This window comes from Impatiens glandulifera, chromosome 3 (genome assembly GCF_907164915.1).
Source record: "Impatiens glandulifera chromosome 3, dImpGla2.1, whole genome shotgun sequence".
NCBI lineage: Eukaryota > Viridiplantae > Streptophyta > Magnoliopsida > Ericales > Balsaminaceae > Impatiens > Impatiens glandulifera.
Genome location: NC_061864.1, coordinates 31,310,131 through 31,335,992, shown reverse-complemented (window position 1 = coordinate 31,335,992; position 25,862 = coordinate 31,310,131). Strand labels below are relative to the sequence as shown.

The 25,862-nt window shown below is 38.8% G+C and overlaps 1 protein-coding gene across 1 annotated transcript; it reads right to left on the bottom strand.

Annotated features, from left to right (window-relative positions):
• Positions 1–22,964: 22,964 nt before the first annotated feature.
• Positions 22,965–25,561, bottom strand: LOC124929500. Its single transcript, XM_047469879.1, has 3 exons — positions 24,662–25,561; positions 23,437–23,966; positions 22,965–23,100 (listed from the first exon to the last, which is right to left on the bottom strand). Exons 1-2 carry the CDS (start codon positions 25,487–25,489, stop codon positions 23,790–23,792), a joined length of 1,005 nt encoding a protein of 334 aa, XP_047325835.1. The 5' UTR covers positions 25,490–25,561; the 3' UTR covers positions 22,965–23,100; positions 23,437–23,789.
• Positions 25,562–25,862: the final 301 nt, after the last annotated feature.

Genomic DNA, 25,862 nt, shown 5'->3' with positions numbered 1-25,862 from the left:
TGCAACATTAAAATTATAATTATAAATATACTTTTCAAATGATAAGAGTAACAAATTAGTGGAAGTAAACCTTCAAAACTATAACACTAGCCAATAACATAATTACATAAAGCATTTTGCTTTAGTTTTAGAATACTTCTAAAAAGGCCATAACACAAAAATATTATCAAAAGTATTTTGCTATCATCCAATATGATAGAGCATTTTGCTTTAGTTGCAGTATTCTTCAAAAAAGGCAAAAACACTGCATATTATCAAAAGCATTTTGCTCTCCTCCAGCAACATCTTACCATTATAGATTGCTATCACAAAATCAACATACCTACATCATATATAACACATCATTAGCATTCATTATTTTCATTTCATAATATAATTACCAAACAAAAAAATATTTTGTTAGGATCGGGGACGCCCTTGGAGGACCGGGGTTGTTTTTCCGGTTTCGGGTAAGGGTGGCCGCTTACAACAACACACAACTTGGTGATAGTCCGGTTAGAGACTAAAACCTTTCTCAGCACTGCACAACCGGTCACAGACTCTTGAACCGGTGTTCAAGGGCGGAAGTGTCTGTTTCAGGTTGAAGCAACGTTTGCGACTTTAGATGATGTTTAAGAAGGAGGATGTTTAATGAAAGTGAGTGACCGGTTTTGGAAGTATGATTGGTTTGCGGTTTACGGTAAGACAGCGGGAAATGAAAGCGAAATGAAAGAACACACGACAAGGGAATTTGTTTATGGATGTTCGTAGCAAACCCTCCTACGTCACCCCTTCTTCTCAGGTTATGAGAAGGATCTCCACTAACTCTTTAGAGTTACAATTTACACTTCTGGTCGAGCCCAACTTCGCTACTCGCCGGTTACACCAAACTCACGCTTTGATGTAATACAACAACTCAACACAATATCACACAAATAACTTCCGGTTTGACTATGCCGGTTATAGAATACAAGACTTTATCTCTCTAGAATTGAATGCTTTATGACTTTGTTTTTTGTAATCCGTCACTTGCAGAACTGGCATTTAATGAAGACGATCCATCTTCCTTTTATAGCTGAAAGTAGCTAACGGCTACTTTCTTCTCTCTCTTCTGGATTGGTTGATCGTCATCACGCCTGTTTGCAGAAGGATTGCTTGCACGCTTCAATTTCCTCAACACCTGGCATTCATGCAGGTGACTCTGAACAGATGATGACATAGCCGTTTTTCAGATTGATACACGTGTTGAACATCCGCTTCCGGTCGTCAGCATCGGATCACCAAGGCATCATTGCTTTCCTCCCATGCTTCTGATCGGATCCGATCTTCTTTTATTCTTTCGATACACGTTTCTTCTGTCATGGTACGTCACTCTTGAGATTTGAATCTTCTGACTCTTGATCTGTACTTTCCGGTTTCTGTGTCTTGTACCTTATGATCCGGTTGGAGTGTAGTCTTTTGTTCTTCGTTAACCGGTTGCTTGAGATAGAGATGCCGGTTCCTGTGATCCTTCGGCTTGATCACTTGAAGCCGGTTTCTTTGAAGTTGTATCGACCAGTTCTTGACACCAGATTTCCGGTTCCGGTTTGTTTAGTACCTGCACATGAAGTTTAACTTCTGTTTAGTTTGTCTGGCCGGTTCCAAAAATTAATCTACTTAATTTTTCTATCAATTTCTCCCTTTTTGATTATTTAGAATAAATATTCAAAAATTGTAATGTATGGCCGGTTTTAAGAAAATTAACTTACTTAATTTTTCTATCAATTTCTCCCTTTTTGATTATTTAGAATAAATATTCAAAAATTGTAATGTATGGCCGGTTTTAAGAAGATTTACTTGCTTAGTTTGAGAGAAACGTGTTTGAAAAACATGAGTTTGATTTTTGATAAGTGTATGTTTTGAATAGAAATAGGTGAGATTGTATGTTCTGAAAAACGTAGAAAGTATGTTTGAAAAACATAAAAGATAGCACAAGTAACCAAGTTCTGAAACACAGCAAAAACATAATTGTTCAACATAATTATGGAAGTAGAGTTTAAGGCTTGGATGATCCCCCCTTGTCTTGCTCCTTTTCCAGCTCTTTGTCCAGACGTCTTCTTGCTTCTTCTATTCGCGCTCTGTGCTCTCTAGCACGTCTGTCAGCATCTATCACCACACCGGCCCACACACTTGAATGACAGGGGACCTTTTTCTTAAGGTTGAAGTTGGCGCAAATTGGTTTTGGTGGTGGACGTGGTGGAACAGTCAAAGGTCTGAAGTTTGGAGTTGCGGTGGATTCTCCGGTTATCCTTCTTTTCCGTCTGTTGAGTTCCTCCAGATCTTCTTCTTCTTCCTCATCCAGTGGTTCCGCATTCAACGCAACCGGTTCGGCTGTCTTCAATTCTGCCCGCTTCATCACGTTTTTAATGGCACTCCGTTTCTTCTTGTTCTTGTTCCTTGTGCTCATGGAATGAGACGATTGACCCTGTGCCGGTTCCTGAGCGTTAGCCTGCTCCTCTTCATTACATTGTTGGGCAAGCTCATGATCCTTATCTTCAAGTTCCTTTTGTAGCCGTTCTCTTTCAATTTCTTCTTCTTGCAGCTTCCGTGCGGTTTCAGCATCTTTTTCGATTTGAGTTTGGGTTGAGCCGACTTGAGCCTTTGACATTTCACTGATCTGGATTGCCATTGCTTGCAGCATGTCCAAAAGTGGAGCGGTTGCGGCGTTGACGGATTCGGCAACCATGGCTTTCACAGTTGTTTTCATTGTCGTATCCATCATGGTTTGTAGAAAGCTTACCACTTTGTCTTCAGCCGCTGAGATTCTTTCTTCGGTTATAGCTTTAAAGTTCCCAAGACATGAGTCAACTGTTTCTACCACTGCTTGTTTGATCTGATCTATGTCCAGGGCTTTTACCGGTTGAGCGTTTTCTTGTTCCAGATTTTCAGAGGCGCCGGATGATTCACCAGTTAAAAAGAAAGGCTTACTTTGGAATAACTCAGGATTGTTGAATTGTCGTTGGCAAGTATCCCACCATTTCTTGTCAAGGCGTTCGAAGCTTTTCACAAGTCGTTCTCGTACCTCAAGGAATCGTTCTGCCATTTTCATTTCAATCGGTTCTAGGGTCTTTCCTTGGATTTCTTGAAAGGCATTCTCAACTGCCTGTAACCGAACATTTTCAAGAATTACCGGAGCTTTGGAGAACGCCGGTTGGATTAATTGGGTGTTAGCTAACTCGAGTGCTCTTTCTTCTAGCTGAACGAGAGCGTCCCACTGTCTGTTTCCACTGAAACCTGGAAGCATGTCGGATAGTTTGGTCTCGCTTCGGAGCTTCACCCACCGGATATATGGAGCCAGTGCCTCACTTGCACCTTTATTCATATCTTGAATAAATTCATCAAACAGCTCATTTTCTTGCTCTAAGGTGTATTGATATTCGTCTTCGGTTGAGGCTTCAGTCTGAGGGTCGATCTGCAATGTGCCCGTTCCGGTTACAGTTGGTTCTTCAATCAGAATGCCCTTGCCTTTATCTGCCTGAGAAGGGCCTTCTGGAGCTGTCTTGCCTCCTGCGGAACCGGAAGGTTCCCGTTCTTCAATGATTTCCTCCTGAGCCGGAGGTGCATTTTCTGTTGATTTGGTCGTCTCATCGACCGGTTGAATTTCTGTTTGATCAGGTATTTCAACCTGATTTTCTGGCTTCCGACGACTAGAAACGTCGTCTTCTTCGGTTTCTCTTGTGATCTCCTAGACCATATTCTGAATGGCTTCTGAAGTATTCAAGCCCACTTGGGCTAATACTTCATCGGCTTGCTTGCTTGGTGACTTGGAGGTTGCAGAGTGAATGTTTCCTTCTGCCTCCTCCTTAGAGTTTGACTTGTTCTCCTCGCTCCCCGAAGATTCGGTTTGCTTTGGAGAATCGGATGGGATGGGAGTTGGAACAACGGTGTTGATTGGGATGGGCTGGAAGACATCTGCGGTTCTTTCCGGTGGATTGTCCGAGGAGAGCGTTTTCTCGGACTCCGCCGGTTTCTTTGCATTTTTCTTTGCTGATACCTTCTTCCTCCTTTTCGGTTCTGGTGGAGCTTCTGCCTCAACCGCTTTTCTGGACGGTTTTCTTTGCCTTGTTTCTTCTTCAACTGGAACCGATGAACTGGCTCCCTTAGATGATTTTGTTTTTGAGGTTTTTGGCTTTATCGTCTTCTCCGGTTTTTCTGCCACTGACTCAGAGTCAAGGATGTTGGAGATTGGAAGCGGTACGCCTTCACCTAGTTCCACATTAAGGAACTCGAGAATCTTAACGATTTGCATAGCATAGGCCTGCACCCGGCCGTCTTTCTTGATTATCATTTGGCAGAACTCTTCATATAAAACGTATCCCCAGTCCACCTTATCATTGCGGACAATGACTAACAGCATTCTCAGCTTAAGCTTTGTGAGGTTATCAAAGTTACCTCCCCTTCCTTGGAGCGATTTGGAAATGACGGTCACCAACCATCTGTATTCCGGTTTTAGCTTTATCTTCCGGCTGGAGTGGAGCACCAGATCCTGACCTGAAAGGGATACAACCAACCGGGCAGCATTTGATTCTGCGTCGGTTAGGTCGAATTTTAGGTCCGAACCTGTGTTGGGCAGACCGAGGGCCTCCGCAAAGATTTCTTCAGTTATAAGGACCGCCTTCCCGTTGACCGTAGCCGATACTTTTCTTTTCAACAGTGTCGCCGTCGCTAAGAACTCCGTCACCGCCGCCGGGTAGATGATGAACGGACCAGAGAGAAACTTCTCCAACCCAGATTCTCGAAGAAGTTGAAGAACGGCCTTGTTCTTGTCGTCAGCGTGTTCATCGATGTCTGCAAAGTCTACCTGCAACATCCATTGAAACGGGGCTTTGCCTAGATCCATTGTAGTTTTGAGAGAGGAGAATGAAGATTGATGATGATCGGAGAGAGAGAGGATCTTTTGAAGTTCTGGAAATTTTAGAGAGAGAAAGCGCGTGTGTTGAATGGGTTGATTCGAGTTTATATAGCTGGCGGTTCCAAGCAGTTTTGAAGATGAACCGTCACTTTGGTGTTTTTGGCGCCAATTTTCCCTCCAAAAGTTACTGCCGTAACTTTCGGCGGTAAAAGCGGAAATTCAATGGGCGGTAACTTTTGAGAGGTAAAACCATGGGCGGTTAAGGTTTTTCAAATTTTTCATTTTTGCCTGAAGTTCCGGTTTCTATTGACAGCTTGTTAGCCGGAGATTGTTAAATTAACTTTGAGTTTGAAAAACCGGAAAGGAATATGTTGAATGAAAAACCGGAGACTCTTTAAGCATTGAAATATTTCATTAATGGAAGAGAAAAGATTAACATATTTAGCGGTTTTGGTCGTACAACAAAATGACCAGAAACCGGAAAGTAGAAATAAGGAGAAAAAGAGATTTAATCTTTGGTGAACCAGTCTCCTTCCACCATCCTTTCATACCAATTCTCAAGGGTGTTTTCAGGTGATCGTTCCTCAATCCTTGATATCCACCTGTGCATCATGATCATGGTGAAGGTGTTGGACGGTCCAACTGGAACACCAGTTCCAAGGTTGCGACGCTTGGACATCAGAAACCGGGTGATCTGAGGGGCGTAACTGATCCTTCCCCTTTTACCGGTCATAAGCTGCTTTAGCTTATTGAAGAGATAGGAAGCCCAGTTGATGTCGGAGTTGCGAATGATTGCTATCATAATGTCGAATGCTTCCCGGCAATAGTTCTGGTTGGGCATTCGGCCTATGATAGACCTGTGAACCAAGTCATGCAGGACTTGGTAGTGAGGAGCGAGATCTTCTTTCTTCCCAAAGTCCTTAATCGGAGCGTTGGAGGAGGAGAAGATGTGGAAGAAGTCTTCCTTAACCGGCAGGAATGGCGTAGGGAAGTCAGAAAAACCTTCGGTCGGAAGGTGAAAGAAAGTGGCGAATTCTTCTTCAGTAAACTGGAGGAATTGGCCGTCGATGATGGTGCGAATGCTGCCATCATCCAGAATGTGACCGTTGTTAAAGAATTCGTACACCTCCTCTTCGAGGATGGTGTCCGAACCCTTGAGAAAACCTTTCAAACCAGAGTCTATGACATGCTGAAAAATGCATTCATAGTAAGCACTTTCCTTAATATCCTCAAAATCGATAATAAGAGTGTTTCTTAACTCAGCAGACATGGTGATGAGTGGAGAAGGAGGCTTAGGAGAGTTCTTAAGCTTTTGAATTCTTAGAGAGAGGAATGCTTGAAGGCGTGATTTGAAAAATGGAAGTTGAACCTCTTTTTATAGCCTGGAATGAATGAGAGCATTTAATGCAAGGATTTGAAAATCTAGCCGTTTATGCTTAGGCATTAATTATTTTGTGATTTTTCCAAGAGAATAAAAGCAAGTCTTGTCAAATCAAGTCAGGCATGCTTTGAAGTTTATATTTCCAAGAGGGTAATGATTTATTTTGATATGGCGCATTAAATGTTGTAGATTTTGATTTGGAAAGGAAGGAAATTTGTTTCATTAATTGAAGTACAGAAACCGGTATTATAACAAAAGTACCGGTTTTGTAATGGGAAAGAAAAGGACAAAAGACAGGTTTTAGACATTTGTTGACTCAGCCGCTTGAGCATTTGAAGCCTCAGCCGCTTGAATTCTTCTAGCTTTAACCGCTTCCCACCGGTCGATCATCTCCTGTACTCGTTCTTTGGTGAGCACGTGCCTTGGATGAAGAGTGACGAAAGCTCCGGTGTGAATCTCCAAACTTGCGCAGAAACCGCTCAGCTGAGGAGCGTATCCGCATCTGTTGGAGAGAATCATCTTCTTCAGGTTGCTGAAGATGATCCAGGACCAGTTGACCGGTGTCCCAACCGTTACAGCTATCATCATCTCGAAGACCCTCTGAGTGTAATAGTAACTTTTCTCTCTGCACAAGACAGATTTTCCCAGAATCTCGCAGAGAATCTGGTACTTGTGAGAAAGTTGACTCTTAGCACCCCAGGGTTTAACCGGGATGTCAGATCCAGAGAACCGGCGACACATTTCTTCCATTGTCACCGGAGAATAGGTTAGATCGGTTACCCCTTCATTGGGTAAACCGCAGTAGACAGCGAAATCCATCTCGCTGAAAAGGAATTTTTGCCCGTAAACCTGTGCAACGAGTATATCTCGGTGCACTTCTTTCACGGTTTCGAACAGTTCTTCGACTACAAGGTAGTCGATGATGAACCTGTTCTCAAGGAAACTTCTTAGCCCACTTCTTTCAATGGCTAAGAACATTTCCCTGACTTCATGATCCTCATATTGATAGATTGATTCAAAGTCTGCCAGTAGGATCTTCTTGGCTAAAGGGTTGGAATTCATGCTTGTTTGTGAGAGAGAAAGATGATTTTATCTCAAGATTTATGCTTGTGAATAGTGAGCTTGTGATGTTTTTGCAAAGGATTAAGCATGGTTTATATAGTCCGTGGATTCGGCTTGGTATTAAATGAAGTTAAGCATGCCTGATGATGTCATTGCCTATTAAATAGACTTAACTTGTTGAAGTAACTAATGGTTATTTCCAAGGTAAATCTAATAATTACTAAGATAGCAATGATGAAAAATATCTATTGACAAGATGTAAGTCTCTCTCTCTTGATGATGGACACATGTCGTCATCTTGATTGAGGTAGACTTGTTTTTAATTAATCACAGGCTTCATTTATCAAAGCATGCACGAAAACTCGGTCAGTCATTTCAGGTTAACCGGAAGAGTTCATTTCATCAGACCAGAGTGCATTTGTACTGAGCGGTTTTCCATGACCGGTTTTAGTAGGATATTTCCGTTTTATGAAGAAAAGTTGATTAATATCAACAGTTGTTCAACTTTGGACTTGTTTTATCCACTTCAACCTGGTTATTTCAACCGTTAAGTAAACATACATTTGATTTGAAGATAATGAGATAATCGGGTATAACTGGAGACTTCCTCCCGGTTAGCATGTTTGATTTTATTAATGGCCTATTTGAATATGGTTTGAGAAGCTTTAGCTTCTCCCTGAACACATATTCCGGTTTTGTATACAAGCATGCATCATGATTATATCAATTGATTTAAATTAGTAAGGCCCAAAATATTTCGAAAATGTGAAAACTTAGCTTCCTGTAGCGGTTTCGTGAAGATGTCCGCTACTTGTTGCTCGGTCGACACATATTCCAGCCGGATGTGTTTCTCCTGAACATGCTCCCGGATGAAATGATGTCGGATGTCGATATGCTTCGTTCTTGAGTGCAACACCGGATTATATGTGATTGCTATGGCGCTGGTGTTGTCACAAAATATCGGAGACTCCTTTGCTTCTATTCCGAAGTCCCTGAGTTGCTGTTGAATCCAGAGGAGTTGTGCGCAGCAGCTTCCAGCCGCTAAGTACTCTGCCTCTGCGGTTGACGTTGCAACGGACGTTTGTTTCTTGCTGCTCCAGGTAACTAGCCGGTCACCCAGAAATTGACAGGTTCCACTTGTACTCTTTCGGTCGATTTTGCAACCCGCGTAATCGGCATCTGAGTAGCTTATTAGATTGAAGCTCGAATCTTTTGGATACCAGAGTCCCACTTCTTGAGTTCCCTTCAGATATTTCAAGATTCTCTTAGCCGCCGTATAATGAGATTGCTTTGGATTTGCTTGGAACCTTCCGCACACTCCAACCGCAAACAGGATATCAGGTCGGCTTGCCGTGAGATATAACAACGATCCGATCATTCCTCGATATGCTGTGATGTCAACGGCTTGACCATCATCATCTTTGTCCAGCTTCACGGAAGGACTCATTGGCGTAGCCGCTTCGGCACATGTATCCATCCCAAATCTCTTCAGTAGTTCGGCTGTATACTTAGGTTGGCTTATAAATATTCCGGCTTCCATCTGCTTAACCTGAAGTCCTAGAAAGAAACTCATTTCCCCCATCATACTCATTTGAAATCTATCAGTCATCATTTTCGAAAATTTGTCGCATAACTTTGGATCGGTTGACCCGAATATGATATCATCAACATAAATTTGAACAAGTAAAATTTGCTCCTTTCTTTCAAATTTAAATAAGGTTTTGTCTACTGAACCGATTGCAAATTTGTGATCAAATAGAAATTGAGTCAAAGTATCATACCAAGCTCTTGGAGCTTGTTTCAAACCGTAAAGGGCCTTATTCAGCCGGTAAACGTGATTTTCATGTTCTGGATTTTTAAAACCTGGAGGTTGATTTACATACACCTCTTCATTTACTTTACCATTTAGAAAAGCGCTTTTTACATCCATTTGATAAACTTTGAACTTTTTGAAAGCTGCATATGCTATAAATATTCTAATGGCTTCAAGCCTAGCTACAGGGGCAAATGATTCTTCAAAATCAATGCCTTCTTCCTGCTTATAGCCTTGAGCCACTAACCGGGCTTTGTTCCTCGTAACTAAACCGTCTTCATTGAGTTTATTTCTGAATACCCATCGCGTGCCTATAACCGGTTTATTTTTCGGTCTAGGAACTAGGTACCAGACTTTATTTCTCTCAAACTCGTTTAATTCCTCTTGCATTGCCAAGATCCAATCTGGATCTGACAGTGCTTCATCCACCTTTTTCGGCTCAATTTGTGATATGAAAGCAGAGTTTCCATAGTGATCCAAATTTTGTTGCCTAGTTCGGACGGGTGAGGATATGTTACCTATTACTAGTTCAAGAGGATGATTTTTGTTCCTTCTGAGATTAATCCGAGACGTGTCTACCAAGCTTTCGGCTGTCTGATCAAGGTTAGACTGATCGGTAGGTTGAACAACGTCAGACCGACCGATTTCTTCAGTAGAAACTGAAACGTCAACTTTCTGCGGTAAAGCAGCTTGATCAGGTTGAATTTCAACATCAACCGCTTGGTCCTTGACAAAACGTCTAAAAACCGGAACCTCGTCTTCATCATCAGAATAAATATTGAAATTTTTCATTCTGTTGTGAAGGTCGAAGGGTAATGCAGTGTTTCGCTCAACCGTTTCATCGAAAACAACGTGTGCGGTTTCTTCAACTGTTAAAGTCCTAGTATTATATACTCGGTATGCTTTACTCACAGCTGAATATCCCAACATTATTCCCTCATCGGATTTAGCATCAAACGCGGTCAAGTACTTCTTGCCGTTATTATGAACAAAGCATTTACTACCGAAAATTCGAAAATACCGTACATTTGGAATTTTATCAAAATAAATTTCAAAAGGAGTTTTCGAAAACCGTTTAGTCACTAGAGATCGATTTTGTGTATAGCAAGCGGTGTTGATAGCTTCAGCCCAAAACTTTTGAGCGATACCCGAATCGGCTATCATTGACCTTGCGGCTTCCTTGAGAGTTCGGTTTCTTCTCTCAGCCAGGCCGTTTTGTTGAGGAGTTCTGGCACTAGACAACTCGTGCCTAATACCGGAATCGTCAAGAAAAGTAGTTAAGTTACTGTTAATAAACTCAGTTCCTCTATCACTTCTAATTTTGTTTACTCGAATAGATTTTTCGTTTTGTATCCTCAAAATCAGTTTAATCAAGTTTGAAGTTGCTTGATTCTTAGAAGCTAGGAAAGTAACCCAAGTAAATTTAGAGTAATCATCAATAACTACCATAGTATAATGCATGCCTCCTAGACTCGTTACTCTAACCGGACCGAACAAGTCCATGTGCAACAGTTCTAAACATCTTTCAGATTGATAATTTCCTTTACTTTTAAAAGATGATTTTACTTGTTTTCCCATTTGACATGCAGCACATACTTTATCTTTTGAAAATTTAACATTTGGAAAACCATGAACCAATTCCTTTGAACAAATAAAATTAATCGTTTTGAAATTCAAGTGGTTTAACCGTTTATGCCAAAGCCAGTTTGGATCATTTCCGGCTATCATACACACAGGTTTTTCGAAATCAGTTTTCCAGTTTACTTTGTAAATATTTCCTATCCGGTTACCGGTTAACAAAATGTCATCATTTTGATTTTTGACTAAACATGAGTTTTTATGAAATTCAACCTTATAGCCCACATCACACATTTGGCTTATGCTTAGTAAATTAAAACTTAGTTTTTCTACTAATAACACATTATTTATGGATAGTTCACCATGGACAATCTTACCCTTGCCCACGGTTTTACCTTTTGAGTTATCCCCGAATGTGATGAGTGCTCCGGTTTCGTACTTGATGTCGGTCAGTAGCTCCTTGTTTCCGGTCATATGCCTTGAGCATCCGCTGTCCAAGTACCATTCAGAATTCTTCAACCGATTGCTCCTCCTAACCTGCAACAAACAATTATTTACAACTTTTTGGTACCCACATTTAGTTGGGTCCATGGTTGATTAGTCCCTTTGGGATCCAGACTTGAATTAGTCGGATCACTTTCCCGGTTGCGGTTTTGATAATATTTGGCTTAACTTCTTGGCCGTTGCTCAAGAGTGCTTTGTGTGGTGAAGGACTTCTTTGATGTCGGTTTTTATTTTTGTTTTTGTTTGGTTTCCGGTTGGCTTTCCTTCTCTCAGGATGAAGCCATTTTTCAGATTCGTTAGGACCTACATACTTAAGCGTTTCTTCCGGTTTTAGGTCATTTTCGGTTTGTGAGCTTTTGACAAATTTAATAAATGGGAGATTATTTTTCGTTAGTTTCATCCCGTTAGATTGTTTCGTTTCATTTTGTTTACTTGGATCATAGCCGATACCATATCTACATTTCGGATGTCGTTTATAGTTACACATTTGTTTCACTGCTTGACGTGATCTCTCCCACGCAGCCGTGACGTACATTGCTCGTTCATCAGTTTCTATTCCCGGTTGAACTGTCTCCTCATCATCCGAGAATAGTTCGTCCGGTTCATGTGTTTTGATCTCATATATTTTATCGTTTTCATCATTTATTTGTTCGTTTTTAGTTTCTACAGGTGTTGGCATATACGCAGATATATTTCTGAACTCAGCAACCATTTGGTTGAGTGCAGAAACTAGATCTTCTTTAGTAAATTCGTCAGAAGAGAAATCAAATACCTCTTCGTCGTTTGCCATGAAGCATGTTACTTTCTCTTCACCATCTTCATTGTCAGAATATGCCCATTCGCTTCCACCGTCTGATGCAATGAGAGCCTTTTGGATCTCCTTTCCTTCATTAGCATGTTGATCATCATTTCTTCGGTAATCGTTTCGTTGGTTGTTGTTGTTTCCCCGATAGTTGTTTCCTTGATAGTTATTACCCTGATACCGGTTGCCTTGATAATTATTCCCTTGATAATTTCCTTCCGGTTTTCTATCATCTCTCCTTGGTTTTCTACACTCTGACCTGAAATGTCCAAAACCATCACAGTTATAGCATCTTTTGTTTGATTTATCTACATAATTATAATTAAAATCATTATTAGATGGTGGCTGGCTCTTCTTCATGAATTTTCCGAATTTCTGGGCTAGCATTGCCATCACATCGTCGGTAATTTGATCGGTGTTTTTGACTGGAGCCGGTGCGGTTGATACTGGAGCCGCCGGTTCCACCGATGTGACTAAAGCTCTTGTTGCGGTTGATGTAGAAGTTTCATCTTCAATCCAAGAATTGATCTCGAATTCGTAGGCTTTCAAGTCCTCAAACACATCATGCAACTTCATCTGTCCAAGGGTGCTGGACTCCCTCATCACCATGGTCTTGATATCCCACGTGCTTGGTAGTGATCTTAGAGCTTTAATGATCACTTCTCGGTTGTCATACTTCTTTCCGAGTGTCTGAAGCTCGCTTACTACGCTGGTGAACCGGTTGCTAAATTCTTTCATATTTTCTCCCGGTTTCATCCTTATGTTCTCATACTTCTGCGTAGCCACCAAGATTTTATTCTCCTTGGTTCTTTCGTTTCCTTCGTGAATCTGGATGATCGTTTCCCAGGCTTCCTTTGCATTTTCGCACTCTGATATTTTGTTCAAAGTGTTGTTATCTATGGCTTTATAGATGTGCCTCATGCAATGGTTGTCCAGGTTGCTTCTTCTCCGATCTTCACTTGTCCACTGGCTTTCCTCCTTGTTAATCTTGATCGGTCCTTCTTTCAGGACTCGGCTCATCTCATCATCTAATGTTATCAGATGTAGATACATCTGTTTCTTCCAACTGCTAAATGCTTCGCTGTTTAGCATTGGCGGCTTGTCGCTGTGAGTCATGCTTCCCACCATTTTGGTTGCTTGAGTGCTAAGAACCTCGCTCTGATACCACTTGTTAGGATCGGGGACGCCCTTGGAGGACCGGGGTTGTTTTTCCGGTTTCGGGTAAGGGTGGCCGCTTACAACAACACACAACTTGGTGATAGTCCGGTTAGAGACTAAAACCTTTCTCAGCACTGCACAACCTGTCACAGACTCTTGAACCGGTGTTCAAGGGCGGAAGTGTCTGTTTCAGGTTGAAGCAACGTTTGCGACTTTAGATGATGTTTAAGAAGGAGGATGTTTAATGAAAGTGAGTGACCGGTTTTGGAAGTATGATTGGTTTGCGGTTTACGGTAAGACAGCGGGAAATGAAAGCGAAATGAAAGAACACACGACAAGGGAATTTGTTTATGGATGTTCGTAGCAAACCCTCCTACGTCACCCCTTCTTCTCAGGTTATGAGAAGGATCTCCACTAACTCTTTAGAGTTACAATTTACACTTCTGGTCGAGCCCAACTTCGCTACTCGCCGGTTACACCAAACTCACGCTTTGATGTAATACAACAACTCAACACAATATCACACAAATAACTTCCGGTTTGACTATGCCGGTTATAGAATACAAGACTTTATCTCTCTAGAATTGAATGCTTTATGACTTTGTTTTTTGTAATCCGTCACTTGCAGAACTGGCATTTAATGAAGACGATCCATCTTCCTTTTATAGCTGAAAGTAGCTAACGGCTACTTTCTTCTCTCTCTTCTGGATTGGTTGATCGTCATCACGCCTGTTTGCAGAAGGATTGCTTGCACGCTTCAATTTCCTCAACACCTGGCATTCATGCAGGTGACTCTGAACAGATGATGACATAGCCGGTTTTCAGATTGATACACGTGTTGAACATCCGCTTCCGGTCGTCAGCATCGGATCACCAAGGCATCATTGCTTTCCTCCCATGCTTCTGATCGGATCCGATCTTCTTTTATTCTTTCGATACACGTTTCTTCTGTCATGGTACGTCACTCTTGAGATTTGAATCTTCTGACTCTTGATCTGTACTTTCCGGTTTCTGTGTCTTGTACCTTATGATCCGGTTGGAGTGTAGTCTTTTGTTCTTCGTTAACCGGTTGCTTGAGATAGAGATGCCGGTTCCTGTGATCCTTCGGCTTGATCACTTGAAGCCGGTTTCTTTGAAGTTGTATCGACCAGTTCTTGACACCAGATTTCCGGTTCCGGTTTGTTTAGTACCTGCACATGAAGTTTAACTTCTGTTTAGTTTGTCTGGCCGGTTCCAAAAATTAATCTACTTAATTTTTCTATCATATTTAACACTAGAGAAGTCACAACCATTCACTGCAAGACTTTAAGTCAAATTAATCTCTTTTATCCCTGAATTATCCTTCACATATAAAATTATCTTTTAGATTTAGTAACTAAGACTCAAGTTTGGGTGTTGCAGGTGGCCCGGATGAGCCTCTCACCAGTCACCAGCTCTTTGTTGTCTAGCCTTAGGCTGAAACTCCCTGGTGTGCTTCAACATTATAGACCGACGACCTTGGCTAGACGGTAGAGAGAGAGAGATGAGAGACTTGGCTAGACGGAAGAGAGAGATATGAGAGACTAGAGACTGACTATCGAGATCCTTCTACAGAGTTCTAAAGAGTTCTCTTGCAGAACAAAAAAAGAATTTTATAAATATCTATTTATTAACCCTAAGTTTAATTATAGCTTTATAGGTTATTATTATATTAATATAAATATAATCATGTAATAATATTAATTATTATAATATATATTTATATATTACTATTTTTTTTATAATTTACAAATTATATTTAAACAATATTATAATCGAACGTGTTCGTGATCCTATAAACAAACTTGTTCGCGAGTTTATAAGCTTATGGAAATGCACCACAACGGTAAACAACAAAATGTAGAATTTATCCTTCGTTTGGCAACACTTTCCCAAACTGTTTAAACATGTGAGGAAGCTAACAAATAGGTATGCCAAATGCAATCAACACAGCCCTAAAGCAGTGAGTAACACACCAAGAAAGCACACACAAACAACACAGAATTTTAGCGTGAAAAACCCCTCAATGGGTAAAAACCACGGGATACCTAGTGCCGCTTAAAATCCACTATCACCAGCAAGAGAGAAATACAAAATTCTTCTCTAGACAATACTAGAGGCATACAAATTCATAATACCCTTGGAAACATGCACATCAAGGATATAGAAACAATCAAAGAAAAAGAAAGGAAGAATATCACCAAAAATAACTACTACTGTTCTGGCAATGAAACCCCAACCTCCAGACCTCAGAATCCCATCTTCACCGTCCAGAATGTTGGCCTAGAAGTTGTGAAGCTTCTGTCCAAAAATTAGGACGATCTAACGGTGCAAACTCTGGAGATCATCAAAACACTAAGACTGCTGAAACTTGAAATTTTTCCCTCTTTTCTTTTTTGATTTTTCTCTCTCTTTCTCTTGCTCTTATTTCTTGCAAAAGAAGCTTTCTCCCCCTTTTTATTTTGCTCCCAAATAAATGAATTAAGTGGGGCCCCCAAATGGGCCTATTTGATGGGCTTTTCCTTATGGACTAAGGAAAACAAAAACCCAACAAATCTCCCCATTTTCCTGACTATGAGGAAGAGTTTGCCATCCCGGCGATCGAACAACACACCTTCAACTTTTCCCTTTCCAATGCCTTTGTCAAAATATCGGAGCCATTATCATCAGTGTGAACTTTATCAAGTTCAAACAACCCATCTTCAAGAGATTCTCTAATCCAATGATATCGCACATCAATATGTTTCGTTCTCTTATGAAACATGGAATTCTTAGCAAGGTGTGTTGCACTTTGATTATCACAAAGAACCATGTAGCGTTGTTGCTTGAAGACAAGCTCCTGCAGAAATATTTTCAACCACAATAGTTCTTTGCAAGCTTCCGTTGCTGCCATATACTCAGCCTCTATTGTCGATAAGGCCACACACTTTTGCAATCTTGATTGCCATGAAACAGCTCCCCCTGCAAATGTCATTAAATATCCAGAAGTGGATTTCATGTTATCCTTATTTCCATCCATATCAGAATCTGTGTATCCATAAGTACCGGTTTTTCATTTCCAAATGTGATACCCAATTTGGAAGTACCGCGCAGATATCTGAGAATCCATTTAACTGCTTCCCAATGCTTCCTACCAGGATTTGAAAGAAACCGACTAACAACACCAATTGCATGAGCTAAATCTGGCCTTGTACATACCATAGCATACATCAAGCTACCAACCTCTGAGGCATATGGAACCTTATCCATATATTCAATGTCCTCCTTTGAAGTAGGACAATCTTTACTTGTTAGCTTAAAGTTGGTAGTAAGAGGAGAACTAACCACTTTAGCTTTGTCCATGTTGAACCTACAAAGCACCTTCTCAATGTATCGCTCTTATGACATGTGCAACTTCTTGGCAGCTCTATCTCGAGTGATACGTACCCCAAGAATTTGTTTCACTGGCCCCAAGTCTTTCATTGCAAAAGACTTGTTCAACTATTGTTTCAACTTAGAAATTTTTCCTGCATTTTTGCCAACGATAAGCATGTCATCAATATAAAGCAATAAAATGATGAAATCATCATCACCAAACCTCTGAAAGAAAACACAATGATCTGAAGTAGTCTTTCGGTAGCCTTGCTCCCCCATAATAGACTCAAACTTCTTATACCACTGTCTCGGTGCCTGCTTTAGCCCATATAGACTTTTTTGAAGTCTACACACATAGTCTTCTTTACCTTCTACCTGAAACCCTTCAGGCTGCTCCATGTAGATTTCCTTATCAAATTCACCGTGAATGAAGGCAGTCTTGACATCTATCTTCTCAACCTCAAGATCAAGACTGACCGTTAAACCGAGAACCACCCGAATAGAACCCATCTTCACAACCGGAGAGAAAATCTAATCGAAATCAATACCCTTTTTCTGGTTGAATCCTTTGACCACCAATCTAGCTTTGTATCTGGGTTGTGAGGTGAAATCATCGGTCTTCACTTTATAAACCCACTTGTTCTTCAATTCTCTCTTGCCTTTAGGCAACTTCACCAACTCATAATTATTGTTCTTATACAAGGAATCCATCTCATCTTTCATAGCTTCAGCCCATTCTTTTTGGTGCTCATCTTCTATAGATTCTGCATAACACTCAAGCTCCCCCTCATCAGTGAGAAGAACATACTCATTTGCAGAATAACGTATAGAAGGATGACAATCTCTTGTAGACCGTCTGAGTGGAACACATGGTGGCATGTCTGGAATTGGTAACTCTGGATGAACAACTTCATCTACATCTTGCTCTTGAGCATCAACATCATCAGCACCATGGTCATCAATAGGAACATCATCTCCATCATGTGTGTCAACATGTTGTAGAGGAACTGTACCCAAATCAATAAGATCATCACTATGTCGAGGAATTGTCTATGTCTTCTCAACATCCTTCAAAATTTGATCTTCAATAAACACAACATCCCGGATTCGAACAAGCTTCTTCTGAACTGGATCATAAATCCTGTATCCAAACTCATCATCGCTGAGACACGCGCAAAGCTTAGACTTCACATCAAGCTTTGACCTTTCATCTTTGGGAATATGCACAAATGTCTTGCATCCAAAGACTCGCAAGTGACTGTAAGAAACATCTTTACCGCTCCAAACCCTGTTAGGAACATCAAACTTCGGGAGTGGTCATCAATGAATGTGACAAAATATGAGCAACCACCAAGTGTTTTTGTCTTCATAGGACCACAAACATCGGAATGAACAAGATCAAGTATGTTCTCTCTTCTGTAGGGAGGATTGCTCTTGAAGGAAACTCTGTTTTGTTTACCTGCAAGACAATGAGAACACCTCTTCAACTGGACATCATTTACACCTGATAACACTTCCTTCTTTAACAGTAAAAGTCATGCCTTTTTCACTCATATGGCCAAGTCTCTTATGTCATATCTCAGTCATGTAAGCATTCTCCACAGCATTAACAATTCTCTTGGAGATCTTCGGTTGTACCACATACAACTTTGAGCACCGTTTACCTCTTTCCACGATCAAAGAACCACGAGTGAGTTTCCATAAACAATTACCAAAGTAGTTGTTGTACCCATCATCATCAAGTAAACCTGTAGAAATCAAATTTAATCTCATATCCGGGACATGTTTTACATTTTGTAAAACCAACTCCATCCCAGTATCAAATTTCAAACAGACTTCTCCAATGCCAACAACCTTTGATAGCCCATTATTACCCATCTTGACATCCCCAAAATCACCTGGAGTGTAAGATGAATAAAAATCTCTTCGTGATGTAACATGACACGAAGCTCCACTGTCAATAATCTAACTCGCCTCATCATGTGCAAAGTTCACCAAATTATCATTACAACAAACAAAGAAATCATTAGTGATAGTATTCACTTCAACCTTGTCACTACCATCGTCATCTTTCTTTTGATTGTTGTTTTGGTTGTTGTAGTTTTTCTTCTTGTTCTCTTTTTTTTCCTGTCTGCAGAACTTTACTGTGTGCCCCTTTTTACCACAATAGTAACACTCAACATTAGCATACTTCCCTTACCAGAGTTGCTAGTACCACGCTGATTTCTTTTGTTACTCGGACCTCTACTCTGACTTCTTCCCCGCTTTTCAAAGACCAAGACATTTGATTGTGAAGAGGAACCCTGTGACTCTCTTCTCATTTCTTCATTCATAACACTGCCCTTATCCAATTCCATGGTGATAATACCATCTGGTGCAGAGTTGGACAAGGATGCCCTAAAAGTCTCCCAAGAATCTGGTAATGTACCAAGTAGACATAGACTTTGAATCTCATCATCAAACTTGATACCCATTCCTGAAAGCTGATTCACACTGCTCTGAAATGCATTTAAGTGATCTGTAACAGGAATGCCATCTTTGTATTGTAACTTGATCAATTGCTTAATCAAGAACAATTTATTGTTCCTAGTCTTCCGAGCATACAACTGTTCAAGCTTGTTCCACAAAGTACGAGCATGTGTCTTCCCAATAATATGATTCAGCACATTATCCTCCACCCATTGCCGGATATATCCACAAACCTGTCTATGCAAAATAGTCCATTCTGCATCAGTTTTATTCTCAGGCTTATCAGTAGAAAAAACAGGTAAGTAATAATCTTTCACATATAGGAGATCTTCCATTTTTTCCTTCCAAACATGATAATTAGAACCATTCAAATTAATCATCCTACTTGTATTAGTTTCCATCGTTCAAACAGTTCAATTCACAAATAAGCAACCAAGGCTCTGATACCACTTTGATGGAAATGCACCACAACGGTAAACAACAAAATGCAGAATTTATCCTTCGTTTGACAACACTTTCCCAAACCGTTTAAACCTGTGAGGAAGCTAAGAAATATGTATGAAAAATGCAATCAACACAGCCCTAAAACAGTGAGTAACACACCAAGCAAGCACACACAAACAACACAGAATTTTAGCATGGAAAACCCCTCAATGGGTAAAAACCACGGGACACCTAGTGTCGCTTAAAATCCACTATCACCAGCAAGAGGGCAATACAAAAGTCTTCTCTAGACAATACTAGAGGCATACAAATTCATAATACCCTTGGAAACAGGCACATCAAGGATATAGAAATAATCAAAGAAAAAGAAAGGAAGATTATCACCAAAAATAACTGCTACTGTTTTGGCAACGAAACCCCAACCTCCAGACCTCATAATCCCATCTCCACCGTCCAGAATGTTGGCCTAGAAGTTGTGAAGCTGCTGTCCAAAAATTAGGACGATCCAACGGTGCAAACTCCGGAGATCATCAAAACACTAAGACTGATGAAACTTGAAATTTTTCCCTCTTTTCTTTCTTGATTTTTCTCTCTTTCTCTTGCTCTTATTTCTTGCAAAAGAAGCTTTCTCCCCTTTCTATTTTGCTCCAAAATAAGTGAATTAAGTGGGGCTCAAAATAGGCATATTTGCTGGGCTTTTCCTCATGGACTAAGGAAAACAAAAACCCAACATAAGCAAGCATATAAACGAACATGTTCGTGAGCTTATGAGCCGAATATCGAGAAGTTCAAGCTCGGCTCGTTTAAATTTTCGAGCTTTTAAACGAGCTTGAGCTCGGCTCGTTAAGAATCTCGGCTCGAACGAGCTTTTTGTCGAGCCGAAATTCGAATAGCTCGCGAGCAGCTCAGTTCATTTACATCCCTAGATAAAGTTGTATTTTGGTGTTTTTATAGGGTAGAGTGTTTAACATTTTTTTTTTAAATAAACTTGATATTGTAGCTTATTATTTTTAAAATATATAAATTATTATTAAATAAAAGAATAAGGAAATTAGTTATATTTTGAAGAAAAACAAAACTAATACAAATTATATAAACTATTTGTTTTTATATATAGTTTTTTAAAATATTTTAACTTATTATTTCGACATATTTTTATAGAATTTATAAAAATAAAAAATATTATAAATATGTGTTATTAAATATACCTATATTAAATAATATATAAATGATGGGTTGTTAGAACTTTGGAAGTTAGATAGGAATTTGCCAGCAAACTACGAGGAACTATTTTCGCAATCAGTGGAGATTCGCTTGCTTCTTGCCTGAGACTGACTATTTTCGCAATCAGTAGAGTTGTTCTTGGATTTCATGTTTGGACTCATCAAATATGTTTATTGTGGCTCAGACGTTAATATCCTTACTTCACCACAGTTACCATGATCATAGTCTATTGTAATCAAAATCTTGATCATAGTCCAATAATCAAAATCTTTATTTGGATAGCTAACATGTGTTTAAATTATCAAACATTGACTTATTCTATAATTAACAAAATCATGTTTTAACACAAATTTTGCGATAAAAACATATACGTCGAATAAAATTTTATTCAACTAAATTTATTTAATAAAATTATATTTTAATTTGTTTACGAGTAATTTTTATTCAATCAAATTTATTTAATAACTTTATAATAAACTATAAAATTAGGTTAGTTTTCTACGTTCTTGTGGATAAATTAAAAAAATAAGATTTAATGTTTATTAAAATTAATATTAAATCACATATCAGTAAATAAAACAATATTTTAATGATTTTTTAAACTCAAATACAAAGATATTGCAAGTACTCTCTAATCAATTAAAATAATATGATCACGCAATATTAACTAACTACTTAGTGTGTACACAAAAAGACATTAAAGTGCAAACATGCATATGTAGTTGGATCATGATTAAAAAAATCAATACATAAACAAAAATAAAACAATAATTAGAAAAAAAAATGAATGCATAGACCTAAGAAATAGTGATAAAAAATAACATAAAATAAATAATAAAGAATACATGTGAGAAATACAATGAAAACATATTATATCCTTAATTTCTTTTCTAATTTTTTTTCTTTTAACTCTTCTTTTTTTTTTCTACTACTATTAAAAAATATTATATCCTTAATTTCTTTTCCAATTTTTTTTCTTTTAACTCTTGTTCTTCTTTTTTACTACCATTCAAAACCGCTCCCATAAATTGGAAGTTAACTTGAAAAGATAACATGTCTGAAAGAATTCCATCACCATATCCAATTATAATCTAAACCTGGCTTCAAATAAATAACATTCAATTGCTAGATTGTAATCTATATATATAATGATGTTTAATTTTTAAAGTGTCCGGATTGTCGGGTCGAGAGCTGTGGGTTGACCCGCCTTTAAATTTAAAACGGTTAAAAATAAAATTAAAAATGCTAGAGGTATGTTTCGAACTTGCAACCTAACAAAACAAGTACAACTCTTTAACCAACTAGGCTACAAAGACTTTATATTTTAAATTCAACACCAAATTTGATAAACGTGAGACGTTTTAATATTAATATAAGTTCAACTTTTTAACTAACTAATCTATATATATATAATGATGTTTAATTTTTAAAGTGTCCGGATTGCCGGGTCGAGAGCTGTGGTTAATTTGGATACTTGGGTCGGATTGTGGGTTGACCCGCCTTTAAATTTAAAACGGTTAAAAATAAAATTAAAAATGCTAGAGGTATGTTTCGAACTTGCAACCTAACAAAACAAGTATAACTCTTTAACCAACTAGGCTATAAAGACTTTATATTTTAAATTTAACACCAAATTTGATAAACGCGGGACGTTTTAATATTAATATAAGTTCAACTTTTTAACTAACTAATCTATATATATATATATAATGATGCTTAATTTTTAAAGTGTCCGGATTGCCGGGTCGAGAGCTGTGGTTAATTTGGATACTTGGGTCGGATTGTGTGTTGACCCGCCTTTAAATTTAAAACGGTTAAAAATAAAATTAAAAATGCTAAATTTATATTATTAATCGTGCAAATGCACGGGCTAAATGCTAGTTTTGTTAATAACTGAAAAAAAAATTGTAAGAACATTGAGAATGTTGAATCGTGATAACAAATCTACATTATTCATGACTAAGCCTAGTTAACAACATAAAATATAAATAGTCGACTATTCTCACTAAGTAAAAATTTATTGGAGAAAAGAAATATCGAGGTTTTAATCTTATTTATGTATATATATATTTTTCTAATTTTGATTATGTTCAATACACAATTTGGCACACTATCTCTTGGCCATCTTATTTGGAAGAACTTCCTTGATGGGTAATTTGATGTAGTGACAATATTTTATACCAAGAAGAGAACCATATATACTCTAATAATGAACACCATAAGATTGTAAAATTCCAACATAAGATTAAGAATTCAAAGACATACATAAATCATAAAATGTCGTCCCCTTATATCACAATTGACTGATACCCATCCTCTCTTGCCTCCCTTCGCCTGTAAGTAACCACCACCGCCATGGCTATCACAGCTCCGAGAAACACCACACCCCAAACAGCAACAAATAAGCCCGCCTTCTCATGCTTCTACATAATACGCCATAACACAAAAAAACAACATCAAATAATTTTAATTTTTTTTATAACTCTGATTTCCCCTTCGTCTCCGGATTGCGACTAATTCCCGCGGGTTAAGCACATGGCCCATAAACACACTTAATCAATTAATCACGGATGACCCGTAAACACACTTAGATAATTAACCAGGCGAGCAACCTGCCGTCTAACGGACTCGAACCTAAGACTTCAGGGAAGTCGGAGATATTCACCTCCGGTAGACTAGAAGAGGGGATGACATCAAATAAGTTTTGAAGTGTACTAAAAATAATTCATGATCATTTGGATAAACAAGAGTACACACACCTGATCATTTGAATCATGGATTAAGTTTGTGGACAATGATGATGATGATCCATGATCTGCAACAAGAAGATAGAATAGACCCATAACTCCAGTATGCCTCCTTGTACTGCTATAGTTAGATTCAAAGACTAGAATCTCCCCATCAGATATCTTGACTGAACCAGGATCAGGGTAACATGTCGACATTCCAACTATGTAACCTTTTTCATCTCCAACTTCCTTACCTTTTCCATAAGTCGGTTTCGATGAGCATATGACTCGCCCATCCTACATATATATATATAGCCAACAAAACAAATATGAAACAACCCATGATCAATGTGTTCATTTATTTTATAACTCTTTTTTTCAAGTCAAATAAGTTTGTTCATTACCTCGCCGAAGAGAGTTGAACCGATTCCTCCCGTGTGTTGATGGGCAACGGCATAGATGACTTCTCCTCCAGTTGGCATCCGGAGACTGACTCTCTTCGTGTCAGTGCAATCGCCATCAACAACATTATTCGCGCAAGACTTAACATCGTACTCCACCTATTCATAGAGAAAAGTTTGAAAACTAAATTTATTCAAGAGACTGATTAACAAATTAATTTTAGTTTATGTTACATATGCAAAACAGTTAAGAATGAAAACCCTAAAGATTTGTCCATATGGGTTGTCACAATCTCCATCAATTTAGATAGGTCCTACTCAAGGACGGAGCAAGAAATTAAAGAAAAAACATTCACTTGAGAAAAATAGAATCAAAGCAAGATATATACAGTTTATCTTACTAATCACTAAGACCATAAGATTATTATTATTTTAAAAAGATTCGGATACATAAATGTTTGGCAGATGCTGAGCTTAATCCCAGTATAGCAGCCCTTACATAGATTTGTCTCTAGTCCTAGTCATATATGTCCTAAGTTGTTAGGACTTTAGAAGTGAGACCCACATGTTAATTTAGTCCTACATTTTTAAAACAGCAAAAATTTGATCTCCTAGTAAATCTCAACCCATTAGAGAATCTTGAATTGGAGCTTTGAGAGTTTTTCTACTAATGTCATGATTTGGTTAATTTGAATGTTTACATGACACAAATGTAAAAGACTCAATCAATCACCATGAGAACATGAATTCTTATGCTCTACCAATAAGTTAAGAGTCTCCATCCACATGCGGCACTAATATACTAAAATGAATCACTGAAAATATTATCTGTTTTCAAAAGAAAAAATACTTACAAGGCAAAGATGTCTAGTACCCTCTCCATTAGGATCATCCATCTTCTTCTTCCAAAGATCAGTCACATCAAGTAAATAAACCTTAACAGGTACAACAGATTCATCAAAATCAACCCATTTAACAGTATACTTCATAAACAACTTCCTCTTAACACCACGAAACCCATTCTTCAACCTGCATTTCATCTCATCATAACAACACAACAACCCACCAACATAACCAGGCCTAATAGCCCTCCCATATTCATCAATCGTCACGTTATACAAATCGCACCTACACTCAGCACATCCAAACCCATCTTCAGCCCCACGAGTATCAATCGCATGAACATTCATCACCCATTTCTCCTCATAACCTTCCGGAATTTCCTCAGGATTTCCAACCTCTACTCCGTAAGGATCAGGAACATCAGTCGGTGTCTTCCGCGTTTCAGATCCCAGCCCATAGTATTGACTAAGCGTGTTTTGGCATAAACCAGAGTTTTTAACTAACACATAATCTGATCCTTGAAACCCTAATTTAATATCGACGCCTTTACGTTGATAGTATCTAGCCACAATCCAGTGATGAAGATACGTTTCGTGAAGTGGGACTGGGTTACCTTCCTCGTCTATGACTTCGGCATCGAAAGCTTTAACCGCGATATGACCGGTCGGAAAATCGATTCCGTTGTAGAATTTGTTGATAACGGAACCAGGTTCGAGCTCAAACGCCGGAGACAGAAATTCGGCGGATTTTAAGGCTTGTGAACTTTGGAGGGACGAAGCTACTAGTATCAGTAGTAGAAATTGAAAGCATGTTGACCGATTAATCGAATGGTGCGCCATCTGATGGAAAACAGAATCAGAATCCAGCAAAACAGAGGTTCTTAAATTCTTAATCAATCATTAATGGGGAAGAGAGAAATTTGTAGAATCGTTATGAATGCAAAAAAGCATGATCATTTGGATTCAACACGTAGTAAACAGAGATTTTAGAGTGAGAAGGCATACCGTTTCAGGGCGTAAACGAATCAACGAGTGAAGACGGATGACTTCTGATAATGAGTATTTAAAGAGAGAAAACTGAAAACCATATCATTATTTTGGCTGGAGGAGGAGAAAGTACGTAATTATTAAGGATTTGATTGATTTATAAATAATGATTGGGTATGAGTTTTTTAAAAACCTCCCTACAAAATAAACATTTTAGTTTTTTTTT